This window comes from Choloepus didactylus, chromosome 10 (genome assembly GCF_015220235.1).
Source record: "Choloepus didactylus isolate mChoDid1 chromosome 10, mChoDid1.pri, whole genome shotgun sequence".
NCBI classification, from domain to species: domain Eukaryota; kingdom Metazoa; phylum Chordata; class Mammalia; order Pilosa; family Megalonychidae; genus Choloepus; species Choloepus didactylus.
In genome coordinates this window covers 45341739-45364510 of record NC_051316.1, presented here as the reverse complement: position 1 = coordinate 45364510, position 22772 = coordinate 45341739, and the positions used below count along the sequence as shown (strand labels likewise).

Below are 22772 nucleotides of genomic sequence, written 5' to 3'. Positions count from 1 at the left end.
TACATGGAGATGGAGCAGAGAAGATCAATCTTTGGCTAAGTCTTAATAACCATAGGCTCTTGATCACATGAGTATCACATTATAGGTCATTTAGAGGTCATTATGTGTTCTAGATTCCCGAAGATCCAGAACAATTCAAAGCTGGGCCTGTCAGGAGTGGGTGGATATTTCTCTTTACCAGCTAGAGCCATGTAGCGATAACATGAACACAGTTGACAATTCACTGGCCCTGCCAGCTTTGGAATTATATGATTCTTGATGATTTAGAAGTTTGTGTGGAGAATTTATTTGATTTTGAATTAAGCATAGAATGAGAGTTTATCAATATATTTTATGTTGCACAATTTAAAATTTCCATAGCTACAATTTGCATAAAATAAAAAAGGCATCAAACATACCCCCTTGTGCAACTTCTCACTTGATAAGCTGGTGTTTGATTGGATGATTGAGTCTACCAACAGAAACCCTGGCCACCATGTCCTGTATTTGCACTATATAATGGGGCATAAAAAGTTAGCAGTTCTCCCAAATCTTGCAAGTATTCAGACAGATCCTGACACAGACTTGGGGGCATCAGCAATTACTATTTTGATTAGAAGAGAAGCAGCCAAGCTCTTTGCTTCATTTTAATGGGCACCAACTGACTGCCCTCTTGAGAAATAATGACTGAAGTTTGCAAATACCACAACTTTTCAAAACCAGTCTCAGAATTAGATTATTTTACTCATTTAGTGTATCTCATTTGTGGTGTGGAGAGGGTGGGATGAGTTTATGAAAACTATATAAAGCTGGCAGTCAGTTCTGCCTAACTGACAATATTCAAAACCACTCCTCTTTACTAAGCTTAAAGTGCCTCTTACAATTACGAAGGTTCCCTGTTGTGAAAATATGAATATTCAGATGCAATGTAGAAATCTTACTGTTCAGAAAGAATATTTCAACATGTTACACTTTTGCAAAACAGAACTGTGATTGGAAATTGTTGTGCTTCTAAGGAACAGAGTGAGACAAAGATAGTATCTAGGGATGACATAAGAAAATAATGCTCCTTATTTTAACTATCTTCAGTCCAAGGAAGCAGATGTTTTAGATATTGCCTTCATGTTTTGGAGGTAAGATACGTTCTCTCTTCAAGGCAACAGAACTACAACTGCAATAATTCTGACCTTATTTCAAAATGGGCAAAAAACCCAAATAACTTCTAGTGAATCCTGTCAATGTACCCAATTGGTGGATGCCAAACCCAATGCAAACCAATCCAATGTGTCATTACTGCTACAATTGTTCTATGTTACTATTATTTCACACCTAAAATTGATGCTTAGGAAAGCATTTGCAAATGTAAAGTACCATACAATCTATTAAACAAACTAAAACAGCATGCAACAAGATGTTTCACTTCTAGATACTTATGGTTCTCTACTAGGGGAAACTCTTTAAAAGATGACTGGTGCCTTTCATGAGGTTGGAGCTTCCCTAAGTATATGTTTTGAATCTACTTGAGGACAAGACAGGGGTGAATATAAAGTGAGTTTTTAAAAATGTCTTTTCCTGTAACCACCAATCCTTACAACAACTCCCAAGTTGATATTTAACTTAATGGACCCCTTCCATGTATGATCTTTCCATATTTAAAGCTAACACCAATAATAAACATGAAGATATACTTTATCTTTCCATTAAAAATCTCAGCAAATTTGGCTGGAGATATGGGGTTGTCAAGACACTGAAACTATTCAGTTGGATTCATGGGAATGCCCCTTAGAGATGGTGATAAAAAACCTGAAAACCGATGGTACGCAGCATTTCTTATCCTGGGGACTGGGAACATAAAATCTATTGAATTAATGTGGTAAGTCTCCTTTTTTTCTGCTGGTGTTCAATACTGTTGAACTAATCTATTTTGTGCTTTATCAATGCTCCAGACACATTCACAGGAATTCTGTACTGTCAGCTGGCTTTCACTTTGTGGACTGTCATCTTGCTTTGCTTTTCTGCTAGTAATCAGAGACTAAAAGACAGAACTGGATTAAATGGGAAATCTTGTCAGCTGGCCAGAGATACCACTGTGGCATGTATACAGGGAATATCCATCACGTCCTCCCTATTCACACTTCCCTATTAGAGAACCGACATGCCTACTTCATGGATGAGGCAATCTTACCTGGATCCTGCCCACAGTGGGCCAGATTTGCCTCCCTGGAATTGGAGTTGAGACCGTGGCCCCAAGGTGAGTAACTGGGAGGAAAGGGTTTGGAGGGCAAGGGTATTTGGGGAGTGAAGCCTGTATTAGTGGTGGCCCTGATGGGACTGTTGTAAAGGAAAATAAATGGGCAAAGAAGCCTGGATGCAGGCAGAAAAGCGAGCAGAGGACACCAAAGAGGAGAAATCATGTGGCCTGAGAGAGAGAAAAGGTGTGTGTGTGTGTGTGTGTGTGTGTGTGTGTGTGTGTATGAGAGAGAGAGAGATTGTGCACCTGGATTATTGAGGACTTCTCAGTACCAGTTATAGTCACATGGCTGTAGTTTCTACAGAGAGTTCCCTATAGAGAAGGGGTCAGCAAAGTTTTACTGTGAAGGACTAGATTGCAAATATTTAAGTGTTGCAGGCCAAGTGACAAAATAAGACATTATGCAGGTACTTAGATAACAAGAGAAAAAGCAAATTTTTACAAAATTTTTAATAATGAATTTCAAAATGCAATTGGATATTATTTTTTTAAAAAATATGGGTCTACTAATGAGAAAAATGGGGTATTTTAATGGCGGTTGAAATTTGAATTTCATGTGTCATAAAGTATTATTGTTACTTTGATTTTTTTAACTGAACCATTTAAAAATGCAAAAACTGTAAAGCCTGGGAATCATAGGAAAACAAGCAGGCTGTAGTTTGCTGACTCCTTCTACAGACACATTTCTCTCTCTCTATGAAAAATGCCCCTTTATTTAATCTACTTTGAGCGAATTGCTTACTGCTATCACACATTCTCCCCTTACCCACTGGCCTCATCTCTCCCCTCTCCAAGGACATCTTCACCTGTCCTCAACTACCCTCAAAGTCCTCACTTGCTCCTTTCTAAGTATGAAGACAGCAGCAAGGAAAGAGTATTTGAAAATACTTCATAAAGGAGGAATTTGGGACAACAGAGTTGTGTTTTTTTTTTAGGGTGGGGTGTTAAGAGGCATTATCAAGGTTGAAATGAGGCATAAATTGAGTATCTGTGCAGATGCTGGGTCAGCTTCATTTAATAGCATAACAGATGCTCACGTGAGAAGTCTGTTTACCAGTAATGGTCGGCCACTCTGCTTCTTATTTAAAGGGTGAAGGAGTCACCTGTGAGTATATCAAGCCTTCACCCTAACAATGGAAGCATTCAGTCTTCCTAGACCTATAAGCCCAAGGGTAGAAGGATAAACCACTCCCCTTGGAATCTCTCTTAAACCCCGGAGAGGACATCACCACCATTCTACATCCCAATTAGGCTGGGGCACTTGCCTGCTCCCTTTTTGGCATCATGGACACTGTGACTTGGGTTTTCCCTTGAGTTCAGTCGGCTTTCCCGGGAAAGCTTTGCCTAATACCACTACCATCTCCACCCTACACTCAGGAAGCCTTGACCTAGCAGATGAGGCTTTTCCTTAGAACTTGGGCTGCCTGTCTGGAATGGGGCTGAATTTGTCAGGTCCTTATTCTTGGTCTTTGATTTTCAATTCCATGACTGCATCTGCCTCCATTTTTCCTGCTGGCTTCTTACTGTCTCCCACCACCCTTGAATGGGGTTACTGTTGGCGCTCAGCAAGTCTCACTGCAGACCTGCTCACCTTCCTGTTACTGTAAACCCTGACAGCATGGATAGACATCACAGAATCAGTAGCATATTAGCTGGAACCATCCACATTTTAGGAAGGAGAAATAAATCTTGACATATAATGGTATATCAAAAATATATCTTGATATCCTACACAATATATAACACACACAGAGTAGGTACATAAGTCATAGGGCTGTTCTGAGTAATAAATGAATTACTATTTAAAGGGCACTTAGCAATAGAGTCTGGCATTTACTAAGAAATATATGGTTAAACAAACACATTTAATCATGCTTATTTCTATTTATTAAGCACAAAAATGTTTTTGCTTAAATGTACAAATGATTCATGAATGAAAAAGGAAAATGAATGGATTTTATATTTTTAAACCAAAAGAATATTCTGAAATGAAGTAATTTGAAACAGGCTTTTCCAAAGTTTGAATATTCTCTCAGGCAGACCAATAATATGCTTAGAAAGTCAAATTTCTTTATCTTATATCTGAAAGGCCAAAACTTTTGGCTTTTTTATTTTTTGAATGCAGATTGGTTTGGGGTGGGTGACCGTATCACTCCCCAAATGCCTCTTACCCAGGCCCTGTCCTCAGCACATCAATCAACTTAACTTTCTTGGATTCTGAGGGCTGGACAGAGGTGTAAATGCCAAGTAACAAAACCCATAAACAGACTCCAAGTGAATTATATGCTCATGAACTAACTTGGCTTTTGATTCAATCAATGGGAAACAGTTATTCCCTTATGGCCAAAACTGCTTAAAAATTCTGCTGTTAATGTCAATATATTACAAGAATATCCAAGCAGCATCCCCCTGAATCATTTCAATAGAAAATGAAGGGTCACTCCCATGGGCTGTAGAGCAAGTATTATTTCCATAAAATAAAAGGAAAGAGCCAGCATTATTTTCTTTGAAGCTACTGTTTGCAGGCTGACTGTTTTTATGTAATTGATCTAAGTCTACAAGAAAACTTCCAAACAAAACTATAGTCTTCTTAGTCTCTGCTTTGTTTAAAACCCATATCTAAAGGCAGATCTTGCCTTCTCAAATGTAAAGTAATCAGAGCAGTTCTCACTCATTTTGCTTTCTAATCCTTTGACCTCAGTCCTATACAAATGTGCCAGGATCTGGGTCCACAGCTCACACAAGTTCTTTGGCATCATGGCAGAATTAGCAAGCAGCAGAGCAGCCATGGAAGTCGTGGATTGAAAAAACACAGATTATTGCTGTTTAGGGGAGGTAGATGGTGGGAGAGTAGAACATTTTGCCAGTGGTATGTATATTACTTTGCCATTCCCAAATTATTAAAAAAAAATCTTTTTGCATCTGTTGATGGTGACTGCAATTACTTCTCTGCTCCCAATACAAAAAGTTCCGTTCTCTCTTTAAAGAGTGCTCTTTTTGACTACACTGTGATGAATTTATAGCATCCCACAGTTCCTAGGTCCAAAGAAAAGTCATCTTCAGGCCCCTCCTATTCACCCCTCGATAGGCAGAATTAACATTCTCACTTGTGTGTTTTTATAGCATTTATTTTTTTAAAAGTTCATAACAATGAATATATTTTATAAATTTGCCAATCAACTAGTATGGTATAAAGAAAAAAATTCTCATAGTACCCTACACAGATAGTATTTTTTGAGGTTTTATCTCATTAATTCCATGTTTAGATATCTCTTTCCTCTGTTAGGTAGATTCATCTTGAAATCCCAAGGTGCCATACAGTGTTCTACATGTAATTGTTGCTCACTAAAATTTGGGATACAGAAAGCAGGATACTGAATTGCCAAGTATATTATGATCTCTCATGGGTTAAATGACAATATAATCATTTCTGCAGAAACTTTTAAGTGTTTTATGATTCAAGAAATTTTCCCTCATTCAACTGACTTGATATCCTGGGCACTCAGATCTGATTTCTGCCCTCATGAGATCAGGAGTTGTGCCAAATGCCCAGTTTCTGTGCCTGCTGGTTTTCCTGGGGCTTTCTGAAATTGCTTCCTAACTGATTTCCATGCCTCCACAACAATCTTGACATAACTGCTAGTCATCACCCATAAATACAGGCTTCTCTATAAAAATCTTGACTGGGTTCCCATTGCTTATAGAAAAAAGCCCAACTTCTTTATCGTGACTTGCATGGCTCCCATGCTCTGGACCAGTCTTCATTTGCAGCCTCATCTCCCTGATGAGCTCTCTGTTCACCCTGATCCTTGGTCTCACAGGACCCTCTTCATGACTGTCTGTCTAGGATTCTGTTATTTTTATTTATATTTTTTTATTCAGTTTTATTGAGATATATTCACATACCCTACACTCATCCACAGTGTACAATCAGTTGTTCACAGTACCATCATATAGTTGTGCATTCATCACCAAAATCAATTTTTGAACATTTTCATTACTCCAAAAAAATTTAAAAATACAAAAATAAAAACAAGAATAAAAATACAAGTACAGAAGATCACTCAAAACATCCCATCCCCCAACCCCCTATTATTCATTTACTTTTTGTTAGGATTCTTTTTTTTAATCTCCTCTTATCCATCCTAATTTTCAGAGTATATTTCCCACTCCTGGTTTCCATGGGTAGGAGATTTTTCTAAGCACATATTGGGTTTTCTCTGCCCCTTTATTAACTTGGTTCCTTGGTAAATTTGAGAAGAGTAACTGGGTTTGCTCAGCTCAGCCTTGTTCTTTTTCCTTTTGGCATCTGCCTGCCTGCAGGGAGCCTGAGATCTCCCCAGCTCCTCAGGGGCCCTGCTCCTAAAGGGGTGGGAGCACGGGCAGGGGAGGGCTCACTGTGGGAGCCTGTCTAATTCTGGGGAGTCATAAGGCTCACTTAGCCAATAGACTTACAGCCACATTCACCAACTTGTCTGTTCTCTGGAAATTTTAAAGATGATGTTTTGGGTTCCATCAAACATTTGTTTATTTCTCAAATTGTTCAGACCTTAGATGAGGAACAGGGGTGCTATTTATTGTAGCCCTTCAGAGACCCTAACTCAATATTCAGATCCAGTTCAAATATTACTAGTCTCAAGAAGCCCTTCTTAACTCCTGTTCCAGTTTGCTAATGCTGTCATTATGCAAAATATCAGAGATGGACTGGCTTTTATAAAGGGGGTTTATTTGTTTACAAATTTACTGTTCTACAGCCATAAAAGTGTCCAAACCAAGGCATAAACATGAGTATGCCTTCACTGGAGAAAGGCCTTTGGTGTCTGAGAAACCTCTGTTAGCTGGGAAGGCACGTGACTGGTGTCTGCTTGCTCCCAGGTTGTGTTTCAAAATGGTGTTCTCCAAAGTGTCAGCTTTCAATGGCCGTCTTCAAAATATCTCTGTAAGCTGCAACAGCAAGCTTCTTTTGTCTGAGCTCTTACATGGGGCTCTAGTAGACTAATCAAGGCCCATGCTAAATGGGCGGGGCCACGCCTCCATGGAAATTATCTAATCAGAGTTATCACCTATAGTTGGGTGGGTCACATCTCCATGGAAACAACCTAATCCAAAGGTTCCAACCTAATCAAGACTAAATATGTCAGCCCCCACAAGACTGACTGCATTAAAGAACATGGTGTTTTGGGGGACATAACACATCCAAACTGGCACAACTCCCTTAGGCAATATTAATTATTCATTACTCTGTGGTCCCATTGTTCAATTTTTTTAACATCTTTTGGCAGTTATATTATTCTGTCTTGCTTTAGTGAAAGTTTCCTCCACAAAATTGAGAGACCCCACCCCTCCAAGGCAACATTCTGATTCCCATAGTGCCTCATACTCAGATGGTAGTTCAAATACAGTAGTACCTTGGTACTTGACTGCTTTGAAACTCATCAAATTTGGTACTCAAACACATTTTGACTTGAAAGTTTTGTCCCAGTACTTGTTGTTTGTTTGGTACTCGCAGCACAAGCATCAGTTGCCTCGTGACTCGCTACCCTTTCCAGCCAAAACAAAGGATCCCGCATTAGTCACGCAGTAGCTCTTAACCGGTGCACATCTCCTTGAGGTCTTATCTTAGCTTCTGTGGTCATTTTGTGTATTTTTGTGCTTTTTTTTCTCATTATGGGTCCTAAGAAAATGAGCAGTGATAGCACTGAGCAGAAAAGACAATTACTTCACACCACCATTTAGCAGAAAAAAGGAAACAACAGGCAAATGTGAGAGTGGTATTCACATTACTGGTCTAGCTAGGGAATAAGGCATGCCTAGAGCAACGTTCTCCACCATCACCAAGAATAAAGAAGTGATTGAAAAGGCTGATGTTGAGGAATTAGTGGAGAACATCGTGAGGAGCTCAGCACTGAGGAGTTGCAGGAACTACAGAAGGAGCAGCAACAAGAGGTGGCTGAAGAGATTTCTTCAGGTGACGAGGAGATAAGAGAGGATGTCCCCAGTTCCTTGATAAAAGAAATGTGTGCAAAATGAGCAGAAGTTCAAAACTTTGTGGAGAAGTACCATCCAGACAAAACTCTAACAAGCAGAAATGTAAACTTATTGAATGACCAAAGAATTTCACATTTTCCTGGAATTCTGAAAAGAAGACAGAAGCAGTCCTCATTGGATAAGTTTTTAGTGAAGGTGACAAAGGGTGTGTCAGAGCCTGTGGTGCAAGTGGAGGAAAGGCAGAAGAGAGAAAGAGCACCTGAAGTGCACGTGCCCGACGTTCTGTTGGAGGGGACTCTCCTTCCAAGCAACACTCCATGTACCCTCCTCCCCACCACTCTCCTCTCACCATCCCGTTAGGCCATGGACTCTTCTCAGTACAGGTGAAATGAGGTTTTTATTTTATTTAATCTAAGTGTCTATTTATTTATTGGTTTATTTATCATGTAAAGTAATGAAATACAACCATATCTTTTTACCCTTTGCCTTAAATATGTCATTGTCTTGGTTTGGAAATGCATTAAATTTATTTACATTATTCCTTATGGGAAAATTTTGTTTAGTTCTTGTCCTTTTTGGTACTCATCATGCCTCCTGGAACCAATTAATGACGAGTACTGAAGTACCACTGTAAATGCTTGTGAAACAAAACAAAGATGAAATCTACCATGCCCAGGATCTGAAACTTCGGAGAAGCACAGGTGAAGAAACAGGCACAAACTGGTAGTTAGAAAAGGACTGACTGTCATGTCTCAACACTATTGATAGCTCCTGCTATTTTCCCTTGTGACTTCTTCTTTGACCCATTGGTAGTTTGAGTATATTGTTTAATTTCCTCAATCGTTGATTTGTGGATTTTCTTGTTCTCCCTCTGATATTGATTTCTAGCTCCATTCCACTGTGGCTGGAGAAGACATGGTATATGGTTTCATCTTTTAAGTGAAGATGACAGTCCCAGTGCCCTTTCACAGGCCTCAGCCACTGGGCCTCGCCAGCGGTCACAGACCTGGAGAAGAACATGCTGAGTGGCAGGAGGCCTGGGTTGTCACTCCCATCTTGCCTGTCCATGTGGATTAAGTCTGGAAGAACCCAGATTCTTAGGGACTCGAATAGTCAATTTCAATTCAGCTCTTCTGCACTTTGAAATTGAAGTCTCATTATTTCTCAGAATTTACCCAGTTGGAGCATCAAAGTGTCTTGGACATGGCGGAGGGGGGGGGGTGGGAAATGTAAACAAAGATTTACATTCTTCTCCTGGCAGGAAGGATGTCCATGAAATCTCTTATTTCCCCCAGTTGAAATGAATAGAAAACTGTATGACTGAAATGGAAACCTAATTCTGTTCCTGCTGAGGTGATTGATATGCTTTAGCAGCTAAGGTGCTGTAGGCTGGGAGTGACCTTCATTCAACACTGAAAAGTTTTAAAAATAGCTGACTGCCAATATCACAGACAAGGCAATGAAAGACATTGATTATTTTATACCCAGATTGGCATTTAATACAATTTCTGACCCACAATTGGGAAGAGTGGCAAATTTTTAAAAATTATTCTGGCATCTTTCCTAGAAGATAACATATCAAGTTCAATCTGATCAAATTTTTATGAAGACTAAACCACCAGTGAGAACTATGGATGACAATCTTGTGGGAAACCTTTCCTCGTTTCATGTTTCCATGTGGAGGGAACTCCAGTAGCATAACACATCTAATCTCTTGCCCCTCCTTCATTCCTCTCCACACAAGAATTGAGTAACTTGGTTAGTGGCGATTACCATTTATTGAGGATTCGTGGTTAGATGGAACTAATCTACTAAAAGTCCTTCAGTGCAGGAGATTTGGATTCTTTCTTGTTTTCCTCCATGGACCAGTGCCAGTCAGTGATTTTGGTAAATATGCCTGCTTGTAGATCCAAATTTCTCCTCTGGTGAGTCGTCTGGGAGCTGAGGTAAGCAGGCAAACCCATTTAGCCATCATCAACAACTTCATCATTAATAAAAGTGACATTTTGATCTCCATCTGCTTGACTCCAGTGCCCAATTCGCAGTCCATTTTAATCTTACCCAAAAAAGACTGGGGTATAATTTATTATGCCTCTTCAAGTTCCACCACCACAAATTGCAACACTGTCATTCCTGTTTCTGGAACCTACTTGAACTCTGGTTCAAGTCTGTGAAAATGAACTTATTTTTTAAGCACAAATACGGCCCTCTGTGAAAGACAATGTTTTCATGATGCTCTTATGGCTCTTGAAAAGGAAATGAAAATTGTAGCACGTTACAAAAAGCTAACTACAAATGGAGCCAGAACATGGCCGCCTATCAACTTCTGGGATGCAGAGGATGATTTAATGTAAAGTCAACTGGGCCGATTGCCTGAATGCAGTTTCTGTGTCCTAAAGGGGAAGTAGCAGTTGCTGAGCACCTACTATGCATTGGGCACTCAGCTGGTTGCATATGTTTCCTCAATGTGTTCAATAATTCTATGATAGAGATATTACCCCCATTTTACAGTTAAGGAAACTGAGGCATTGAGAATAAATTGCAAAATTCACACAACCAATAATTAGCCAAGCTGGGTTTCAGGAAGTCCAGATTTTGCATTCTCTCACTGGGTGACATTCCACTTATCCTACATCCAATGACTACTCTGGGTTGACAGGCATAAACTATTAAGTCTTGGACAAACCATGTCATGTCTTTGGATCTCTAACTCATTTCTGGTAGCTTTTAAAAACACATAACTATATCTGATATATGTGATATTTAGAGAGGTGCCTCAGTTTGTTCAATGTTCCTTTGCTGCTTCTCTTCCTTGATTAACCAAGGCCAAGACTCACTCTTGCCCCTTCTTCCTGTTTCCTGGGAACAACATTCTTGCTTCATCTAAACCACAGCTGTTTATTATCAGAAATATTCCTTCCCTTAGTTTCACAGAGTGATGAAGCTCCAGAGAAGGATTAGATCATTAAGCAAAGGATCACACAACAACAATACAGCAGCACCCGCGTAAATCCTGTAAGGGGGAAACATCAATTTAAAGTTTTTCTCACGTTCTAGCATATCCCTTGATGGTGCTGGAAAGAAATCCCTTCTACTTTTCTCTCTTATAAATAAGTGCCTCATTGTCTTCCAGCAGTTAAATACATTGTGATGCCTGAAGACCCAGAATCAGGAAACAGTCATAAGCCAGAGGCATGTAACGGGTACTTTGGGTCCTTAATCATTGGGGGTATTTAACCTTATTACTCTACTCTGTCATGTTTGTGCGAAACAGTTATTTGGTTTTTTCCTACTGTTGCCACCAAGAATCTATTTGACTACAATAGGAAGAGCTAATATCATTATTCTAGAAAGCATGAAATTAAAATCCTGATTCCAATAAGCAAAGAATTAGTCTGTGCATTGAAAATTATCACAAGGGGAGTGTAGAGATCCTCCTTTATAGTTATCAGCTCTTACCAGTGTTTGCTTTAGAACAATGGCTCTCAAACTTTAGCTTGCTAAAACAGTAATTGCTGGGCCCTACTCCAAGACTTTCTGATTCAGTAGGGCTGGGGTAGGACCTGAGAATATGCATTTCTAACAAGTTCACCGGTGATGCTTATGTGTCCATCAGCACCTGCCCTACCAAACAGCTGCGAGGAGAGACTTTTCACCTGTGAAAGGCGGTGAGCTTTAAGATGTGCCCCATCGAGCAGATTTTAGGGGAAAGCTCATGGAGTGGGGCTGAAACACCCAGGAACAATTTATTTCCGGAAGTATATTTTAAAATTGAAACCAGGGATCAGCAAATTTTTTATGTAAAAGGTCAAAGAGTAAATATTTTCAGCTTTGCAGGCCAGACAATCTCTGTTGCAACTACTCAACTCTGCCATTGTAGTGTGATAACAGCCACAGACGCATAATGGAATAGGCATGGCTCTCTATCTTCCAATAAAGGTTTATTTACAAAAACAGTTGGTAGGCTGATTTGGGCCATGTGCTATAGTTTGTCGACTCCTGGGTCTAACTAAGGTGGTGAGAATGATTCATATGAGGCAACATCTGTTAGTTTCCCAATCTTGGGCATGCCATGGTCAGTAAGAAATTAACCAAGTTGGAAATCTGACTTGATAAGCTGAGCATTGACACCAATTTCCAAGGTACATGATTGATATAATATTGCTCTTACTGGAAGACATTTATTCTTCTTGCAATTCAGCCCCTAGAACCAGCTATTTGAGACTTTAAAATGGAATGTCCTACCACTTCACCCTATTTCTCTGCACTGCTGGAAATTGCCTGTCTACATTTGGTACCTTCTCCACTTGGTGCTTTGTCTTCAAGTAAACAATATCTGACCTGCATAGCAGAATAATTTATTGATTTATGAATTTAGATTTTGTTTTCAATTTGTTTTCCCTTCTCCTCATTTCAAAAAAGAGCTCTGTGGGTTGTCTTTTCTCCAGGTTTGCATTGTTGGCCAGAACTGCTACAAAGGAGAAGTCACCTGCATGTGAGTTCTCTTGATGGCATTTGGAAAAATCCCAAGCTCACTAATGTCCAGAAAAGGAAGAGGAGAAAGGCAAGTGTCTTTGATGGGGGAGAGTTGGGAGCAGATGAGATAGAGAAGAAATTATCCAAGTCTGGGACAGGGAAAAAAGGGACTTGCAGTGGCCCTGATGGCCAGCTCTCATGTTGCTTCTTGGCCTGACCCTCCCCTCCCCTCCCCTCCCCTTCCCACCCCCTCCTTACTCGGTGATTTCATTCACTCACATGGTTTCATATGCCATCTGCAAACTCACAACTCCCACATCTATATCTCCAGTCCAAATCTCTCCACTGAACTCCAGTCTCCTATAACCATGCCCTTCTCAACATCTTCACACATGCTATTAGTGATCTTAAATTTGGCTTACATATCCAAAGCTAAGGTCTTGATATTCTCCCATGCCTGCCTCCCGATCCTTGCAGTCTTCCTCATTCCAGAAAATGGAAACTCCATTCTTCTAGCTGATCAGCCCAACACAGAGTCATCCTTGACTTGTCTCTTTCTCTTGTACCCCATACTCAATTTGACGGTGAATCTTGCCTGCTCTACCTTCAAGTTATAGCCAGAATTTGACTACTTCTCACTACCTCCATTATTTAGACCCCTAGTCTAAGCCACTATCACCTCTTGCCTGGATTGTTGGAGTAGTCTTTTAACTGGTGTCTCCCTTTCATCTGTGCTCCCCACTGCGGCTACTCTCAACACAGTAGGTACAGTGATCCTGTTGAAACATGTAAGATCACTCTTTCCTTTGCTCCAACTTCTCCAAGCTCCCCATTTCACACAGTGGAAGTCAAAGTCAAAGTCCTTACAATCCTGTACTTGGTCAGACCTCTTCTTCCCTCTCTGACTTCACTTCCTGCTCTTCTCCCTGTTGTTCATGCCACCATGGCCACACAGGCTCCTGGATGTTCGAGCATGTTGGCCACACTCCTGCCTCAGGGTCTTTTCATTGCTGTTCCCTCTGCTGGAAACGCTGTTCTCTAAGATATCCACAGAGCCTGCAACCTTGCCTCCTCCAAGCTTTCCCCACCACTCTCTTTAAAATGGCAATCCCTTCCCTGCATCCTCTTTTCTGCCTTCTCTGCTTTATTTCTCTCCCTCATACTTAACAATATCCAAGATACTACCTACTTCACTTATTTATCTTATTTATTTTGTGTCTCCTTCCAAAAAATTGTAAATTCCATAAGGGTGGGGCACCCACTCTTAGGGGAACTTCTGTGATGTTCCTGTGCATAACCTGGGGCTGGACAATTATTGCATCAGTGGTAACCTTGACTGAGGAAGTTAAAAGACCCCTTTCCTATTCTCCAGTTACCCTGTAAGCATGAGAGGGAGAGAGAAAGAGAAAGAGAGAGACTGAGACTTGATAAAGATTAAGTTTGCATTTACCAAAGTTAGATGGAATTGGGACTTGGAATTAGATTTATTTGAGTTAAGGAACATGTTTGTTATGTGACATTCCTTACATACCGAAGTTTGTGAGCAATAATTCAAACTCACTGCAACAATTCTTATTTTTTGAATAATGGAAATGAATAAATCAACATAAAATAAATCCTGCTCCATGTATGCCGAGAAGCAGAATCTAAGAATGGAAATACACGTGTGAAGTGAAGTTTCTATTTCTCCCCAAACTCTTTATGAGGGCATGCCATTTTTAATTGTTGCTTTCTTCAGTCTCCTCATGATTTCATAATAAATTCTGATGTGCCCAGAATTCGTATTTACTTCCTGAGTGCTCCCTCTGGGTGGAAGAAATGCTGCTAATGAGGAAGGGCTCAGCTCAAATTTGCCTGATGACCAGAAAAGCTGACTCTAAAACTTCACTCCCTGTTCTAGCAAAGGCATACCTGTTTTATGGGTTTTTTGTTTTTTTTCACCCTGCCTTCTTCCGGCAGGAATTGCCCATGGAACCCCAGGTGGATCCAGAGACTCTGAGGCTCTTGAGCCAGCAAGAGCTGATGATTCCTCTGTTTGCAATTTAGGGCCTCAGTGTTGGCCTGCAGGATTGTGGCGTATGGAGTTCTTTGCACAGCTTTTGAAACCTGGCCTTTACACAGAACAGGGACAGGCTGTTCAGTGAGGGGAGGGGCTGCCTGTTTGTTTCAGCTATGGAAGCCACAGAACAGGGGAAAAAATCAGCTGTTTGCTTTTTTGGCCATTATTATGGCATACAATCTCTACTTTCCTCGTTTTTCTTAGGGATTACTGATCTTTCATTGAGAATTCAAGGTTAAAATATTTTTATCCCATGAAAACCTATGATAACTTTATTAGTGACATCTTGGGAATACTATTTCTAGTCATTCAATTCTATATGAATCATAGTTCACTTTTACATCCAATAGTTTTACTGGCTTGAAATGTTCCAAATAATATTTTTAAAAGATGGGCAAATTATTATAAATCCTAGGAATGAACTTTGAAGGATCCTATGATAAATTCCCCAGTCCTAACCATATCTTAGGCAAATTAAAATCTCAGCTCTCTTTTCTTTAAGACCCCCAGGGTATGAGGTTCCTTATCTTATCTAAATATATCCCACTGAAAAATTGTTGGTTATGGTAGAAAAGTACTCAGTCAGTTTTATTATTAATTTTATGATTGCCTCGCTTTCTGGAGTTACCTATGCATTTCTACTGAATGGGTTGATCCTAATCTAGACTGAAAAGCAGCCATGAGCAATTATCATTTTAAAATAAGTGGGGAAAATTAGTAATTATCTCTTCCCTTGTAAATGAGAAGAATCAAATCATGATGGTAATTGCTGCTAAAAAAAAAAAAAGGTGCATCTCAGACTCTATAAGTTCATAAGATGGAAATTATTTAACAACCATCATGATTCAACAGGAAAACAGTCAAATTTCTCAGAGTAAATGTTTTCACGCTCAAAATAGTCTTAGGTATGCATAACGGTCTTTGCCTGTTCATGTTCCTATTTATTTATCTTCCCCTCAGTCTCTCTGTGTAATTATTGTTTTACTATTTGTCTTTCCTTTATAGCTTTTACATATCTGAGCTCTTCTATTACACTTCTATGTCAGACTGGGGAACAGACCTAAAAATAAGGCCTGGCAAAGCAACTATTGACATTTAAAATAAAAATTTATTGAGCACCTGTTTGTATATGCCAGGCACTGCGCTAGGTTTGCAGGAGAACAGGAATGAATAACATAGAGGCCCTGCTCCCCAGGAGCTCCCAGTCTACAGATGATGGGGGATGGTGCAGGCAGGGAGACAGACAACCACTCTACCCAAAGAAGCAGTGCTATGACGGAGGTTTTCACAGACAGCCATGGGAACATGGAGGATGTGGTGAATAACTGGGCTTTGGAGGATCACAAGGACAGGATGGGGGCAGGGGGATCAGGTAGGAACTCATTGAGAAGATTTTTAAGCTGAAGCTTGGAGGGAGTGCAGGTTTTCGCCATATTGGGGAGGTGGAGGGAGAAGGAATTTCAGCAAATGTCACAAAAAGACAAAAATACATCTTACGGGGTATGTTGTTTAAGGGAAACTGGAAGCAACTTGGAATGGCTAGAACCTAAATTCCACATGATGTGGTGGCATGAGAGGAAGCTAGAAAAACAATTGATGAAAAGATAATGGAAGGATTTTTGGTTAGCAGTGAAACAGCAGTGATGGGATTAAGTCCTATCAAGAATGTCTATGGCATCATGATAGGAAACTATTGGATCTGACCAGTGACAGTAAATTGCTGACTTTGAGACCAAAATGCCAGTCAAACATTTACAACCCAAATCTTCCCAGTATGTAAAAGGCCTAAGAGGTCATATCAGAATGGGGGACAGTTCCCCTGTTCAGACTCATTTTCAGGAACTTGAACAAGTAATTTTCCAAGGTGGAAAAGGCTTTCTCCTGAAACAGAGAGAGTTCCTAGCTTGAAAGGCAACATAGATTGGATAAATGAGACAGGCAAACACGAGGAAATGGGGTTTTCACTAGACTGGAACATGTTCTGTTTCCCCAAAGTTATTCTTTTGGTTCCATTATTTACTTGATTGCCAAAGTGACTTTTTCATTGACAAGCATGACAAACATTTCAGTGACATAGCCAACCTGTTAAGCCGTTGCAAAAGATAAACATAGGGCAGGGGATTGGACTGTGCTGTCTTCACACAATCTATTCTTTAGAGATTCTGCCTTTAAGAGGCAGAGAAAACCTTGAATAATACTTCAGTTGGCAGCATCTGAAAAACGGCAAGTAATTTGCAGTCCAAAGTTAACTGATTATGAGTTAGGTATATGTATTTTGGTAGGTTTCTAATTTAATTGGTTGAGTCAACATGCAGTAAGGTCTTTCTTTACACGTAACAGACAGTCTGGATGAGACTGCTGAACAGGTCAGAGCATTCATGGAACACAAAGATAAATTCCTGACACACATGTAACCTGCCCAGAGGAAGCTTAACTTCCTTTTCAAGTCATATGTTTTGAACCCAAGTCTTTTAGTTTATGAGAGTGCAATGTAACTCTTTTCCCAATTCCAGAGCTCCGTAGATAAAGTTCTGCTAAGACCTTTAATGTATAGAGTTGCTATTTATCTCACGGGACAGTTATGAGCTTAGTGATGGAAAATTTCACGTCATGGTTATCCCAATGCATTTGATGATGGTGCAATGATCAAAAAGATGCCAGTGATGACAACTGAACGTCCCTTTGCCTTCCCAGCCTCCTTCATATATTCTCAGGCATAGGATGACAAAGGGAAGCCCACGAGTCACATGAAGAAAGACGGTAGCCATGGGTAGACGATCAGAAGCTCCTCTGCTCGCCTCTACCCCCACCCTCCACCCCATCACCCTGCCTTACTTCCTTTTCATGTTGCTCTTTTGCGTTCCTCCATCATCTTGCCACTCACCACCATCCTCTGCCCAAAGTTCTGCTGACAACCAATTCCAACTGTACCAATGCTCAACCTGTGTCTGGCATCAAGTTAGTGCTCAAATAGTTGTTGAATGAATTAATGACACCCAACCCCTCCAGGGTAATGAAATTTAGGGGAGCCTTTCTTTGAATGAAATAATGCTTCCTTATGAGGGATGGAAAGAGGAAGGGTTTTGGAATCACATCAGCCTAGGTTTGCCTTTATGCCACTAACTGGACTAAAGACCAGGGCTTAATCACTGTGAGCTGCCATTTTATCGACTGTAAAAAAAGAAAGAGAACAATCCTTACCATGAAGTGTTTCTGTGAAAATTAAAGAAGACAGTGCTTATGGAAATGACTAGAATAGTGCCTGGAATATACTAAATAAATGCTCAGTTCCTTCCTTCCTAGTAACACTATCACTCTGTCCTATGTGGTCTCTTTAGGATGGTAAATAATAGGTAGTAATTAATCTCTGACATGGTTGGATGTTTAGAAGAGATAGAGATAAACAGCAGTCATAGGGAGGGATAGTGTTAGGAATTTTAAAAGAAAATGAATATTTCTATGGTTAATTTTCTTGGTTGGGGTTTAAGGAGAAATTCAAGTCGTCCATTAATTATACTTACCAATTGGGTCTAATTGGCAACTACCCCAAAATGAATAAAACAAGCGGGAGTCAAGAGAGAAAAACGGCAGGCATCCTGTCAAAAAACAAAATCTTTGAAATTTCTATAACCCAATGGCTGGATACACATTTATTAAAGCAGGTGGATCATCCAATTTATGTAAATTTATACACATGACAGCAACCCAAGTTGCATATTCAGACCTATTCAAAGAGTCAAACAGTTATATCTTGCCTTGTCACTCCTTAAATTAAATAGGTCCTTAAAATCAACATCCCCTTCCCTAGAGGAAGTGTCCTCCATTACTCCATTTCAGCATAGATATCTGCTGTGGTGGTGAAAGGGTTAAATGAGTTAATCCACATTAAGTGCTTGGTAACAATGCTTAGCACTTACTAGGTCCTCGAGAAATGTTAGTTGTTGTGATACTAATTATGATAACATATTAATCTTTCAATTCTCTGTTTCCAGGGCAGGACAAGAACTGGATTCCTCCCTCTCATTTTTAAGACTTCTGGAGAAACAAGTGTCCTACTCTTGGATAATTAGCTACTTTTGACATAAAAGAACTACTTTTTCAGAGGCTCATTTCCTTAATTTCTTTTGTTTTTAAAGAGGAATTGAAACTAATGCCAGCATGTCACTCAACATGTATAACATTATTTATGGACTGATCTCTAACATTTCCTTCTCTTCCTCTTCTCTATTAGGTCAAGAAAATGATTTTGTATATACATATATATCTCACATCCTCAAAAATGTCTTCAAAAAATGTCATCAAAGCTATTTCAGTGTTGTTATTCCATTCCAAACTAGGAGACAAATTTAATGGTCACACCACATCTCTGCAGTTGCTAACTGACTAAACAAGTTGGTCGGGCTTGATAGCTCAGGCAGTATCTGATTCCAAACCTGGGCCTCAGAGGAGAATACCATGAACTTCTGCTCACTCTTTGTTCCTTCCCTAAAGCAGCATTTACAGTATGCCCCAGATCCTCAGGTTAGGTTTTCTGGCCCTGGCTTTTTATCTAGCCCAACTTCTAGATCAGCCTTAGTTTGCAGCAATAGCTTGGAAGTGGAGGGTGGTTGGGTAGGAGGTAGTTGGTAGGCGAGAGGCATTATAAAGACTCAACCACTTTCCATGGAATGCCAGTTGGCAATTCCTCAGTGCCCATAATCTGGCAAAACTGCCTTTTCATTAGAATGCACTCAAGTGGGCAAAACACAAAGTAATAGTCCTTGAAACACAAAGTATGGGTTGGTTCCTATGGATTCTCAACAGGTTGCAAAATAACAAGCCAAGAGTAACTACTGTATATTTTCCAGAAAGTAACTAATTAGCACATTCTTGAGAACATAAATTCAGCTTATGAGTGCATACTCCCCAGGCCGCTCTACTACTGTGTATGAAAATTAGACTAGTTGCTAAATACCATGAGCAAAGCCTGAAATAGCTGACAACAATATAAACCCTCCCGGAAATTTAGCACAAGTATTTGTTGATGGAAACAAGCACAGAACTGGCTTAACTATATCTTTCCCGTAGAATTAACAGCACACTGTATTTTTTGTTTACTTATCCCCACCCCCCACCCCAGTCACCAAACACTAATCACCAAAAGTTAAAATGACAATTTAATGAAGATCAACAGGGGTAAGATTCATGGCATGGTTAAAAATGAAAATGTTTGGATATAAGGTTCATTGTGTCTCCAAATGTCCCAATATTTCCTTAATTACCCTTTGGGATACAGTTGAGAAAATGGCCTCAAAGGAAAAAAAATGAGGGGAACAGAGGGCTAAGGATTGTTCACAGCCCCGAAGTTCACGCTGTCAGTGTCCTGCTTCTGTTTGTTGCTCAGGTGCATGGAGAGTCTTTTCTTATTTGAGTTCCCTCACTGCTGTGTCAAATAGGTATGAAAATTACCTTTCAAATTATGCTAGCAAGTGACATGATGCTGAGCAAATAGCAGCAAACTGGGAGATGGAGTTCTGGGTTCAGGTAAAAGCTCTGCCAGTTAATTCACTGTAGGGCATTGTTATCTTTTCAAACTGAGCTTTCCTATTTGTAACACGAAGGCAATGAACTAGATGAACATACTGAACCTTCCATCATTCTGAATCTATATTCTACTTTAATATCTCCCTATTAAGAGGGGCCAATAAGATGGACACAAAGAAAAATGTATAGCTTTTCTTTAGGATATTGATTATTGTATTTCCTGAAACACTAATCATAGTTCACATACAGTCCTTATTCATACTTGCAGCTGAAATTTTGCTTATGCAGATGGAAGATAACAATTAAACAATTTATAACAAAAGTAAAATAAATTTAGTTAGACCCCACGTTGGGCACTAAATATTTGTGTGTTGAAAGCTCTCACCTGTCAGGCTCCAATGACCATCCAACCTAGAAATGTTCTCTGTCTGAATTCCTGCTGTACTTATATTATTAAAGCATATTTAATTATTGCTGTTTTATAATGCAGCTCTTTGTGTGCTGTGTGGAGCACAGTGGTTGAGGCCGGGGCTCAGAGGCAGACTTCTGGGGTCTGCTACCCTTACTAGCTATCTGACCTTTGGATCTCAACCTCTCAGTGCCTCAGTTTCCTTATTGGTAAATGGGAATAATAATGGTATCCACTTCATAGGGTTGTTGTAAAGATTAAATCACATTATTACATGTAAAGTGCTAAGGACAGTGCTCAGTAAAACTGGTTATTATTAAATTATTTACAAGACTAAGTTCTTCAAGTGCATGGACAGGCCTCACTTATTTTGCAACCACCTACAGTAGGTGCCCAAGTGAATACTGGTAAAGAAATAAGTATAATAGAAGTAATGCCTGGGGGAAATGGAAAGCAATCACCATTTATTTTAAATGACTGATATTTTCAGTTCTCATTTCTGCCACAAAAGCTGAAGAACTTTTGACTGTATTTTCCTTCATACGAAGCATCTTCAAAGGAACAGGGATAAAGAGTATATGGGAGCCACTTTGTCACAGTGAGCATTAGAAACAATATTCAATAGGAAACAGCTGTGGAATGAGCCAGCACCGTGCCCAGGGGTAGGACCCTGGCACAAAGGAGCTCGACTCTGGGGTGCTCAGGAGCACGATGAAGGGAAAAATGAACAATTCTAGTTCTCCTAGATTGTACTCATGGTGGGGGCATAAAAGTAGGGCATTTTCAATCTCCCCTTTACACATAAGATATCTGGTAGTGGTCAAGGACAGGGAATGAATTTAGGTTGTTTTGTTATCCACCAATCCCAAAGAGGAAAGATAATTTTGGTTCTTATTTCAGCCATTGTTGAATGTGAGCTTTACATCTTTTACACCAGTTTCATAATTTTTATACCCATCCTTTATGGTGATTTGAAAATACTGTTCTCAATAATGTGATTTGTGTGCATTCCTTAGCCAGCCTCTCTTCCCTTAGGTTTACTGTCTTGACTCTTTGCTTTTCCCTTGGAGGGGCCTGAGGATGGCCAGAAGACGGGGTGAGTGAGGAAACCAACGTGCACCAAATACACCTGTGCTTGCTCCCACCCACAGCTCAAGAATGATACACACTTGATGGGGGAGGTTAGCCGGCTCCTAGGTTACATGACAAGGCTGACTACTTCCAAAGGTTTTGTTTCTTTCTTTCTTTTAAATTATAAAAGCAATATCTGCTAATGGTATAAAACAACCTTGAGAAGTTTCTGAAGGGTATCAAGTGAAAAGTGTCCGTTCATGTCCCCTTCCCCCAGCTGAATCTCACTTCCCAGAGGTTGTCACTAATTATTGTTTCACCTGTGTCCTCTCAGATATTTTACAAGTATACCTATGTATATAATTTTTAACATACTTAAATATTATTACACTAAATACACTGTTGTACCATTATACATCAGGATTTTAACTTATGCAAAGAAAAAATACATTTGGACATCTTTCCATATGAGCCCACAGAGCAATTGCATTATTCACGATATTTTCAGAGTATTTCACTGTATATGTCTATTAATTTGTTTAATTAGTCACTTATTGATGGGTCTTTCGGTTATTTCAATTTTAATAACTGTAAACAATATTGCAACAAATAAATACAGAATATATTCCTAGAAGTAATATTACAGGACCAAAGGGTATGCGCACATAAAATTTACTAGAGGTTGCCAAATTGTCTTCCAAATTAGGTTGACCATCGTACTTATGTACCCACCAAAAAAATATGAATATATATTACTATATACATTTATTGCCATTATATATTTACAATCTTTGGTTTCTGTCAATTTGATAGGTTAAAAAAATACATTTCCTTGTTGTCTTAATTTCCATTTATTTAATTATGAGTGAAGTTGAGCTTTTGCATTTTCTTCCCTATGATGTTCCTGTAGCTGTATTTTGCTCATTTTCCAAGAGGGTTTTTCATTTTTCTTTTTGATTTGTAGATCCTCTTAGTACTTTATGGAAATTTGCCCTTTGTGATTGTTGCAAATTTTT

The 22772-nt window shown here is 39.6% G+C and overlaps 1 protein-coding gene across 5 annotated transcripts in view; it reads right to left on the bottom strand.

Annotated features, from left to right (window-relative positions):
* Positions 1–22772, bottom strand: part of TRPM3 (transient receptor potential cation channel subfamily M member 3) — a 596233-nt gene that overhangs the window by 234193 nt on the left and 339268 nt on the right. For 4 of the 5 annotated variants that reach the window (XM_037798450.1, XM_037798451.1, XM_037798453.1 and 1 more), the window contains exon 7: positions 18275–18349. The exons of the other annotated variant lie outside the window; for it this stretch is intronic. In XM_037798450.1, the coding sequence (XP_037654378.1) occupies positions 18275–18349 (75 nt within the window). The remainder of the gene's footprint in view (positions 1–18274; positions 18350–22772) is intronic. 5 annotated transcript variants of the gene reach the window in all.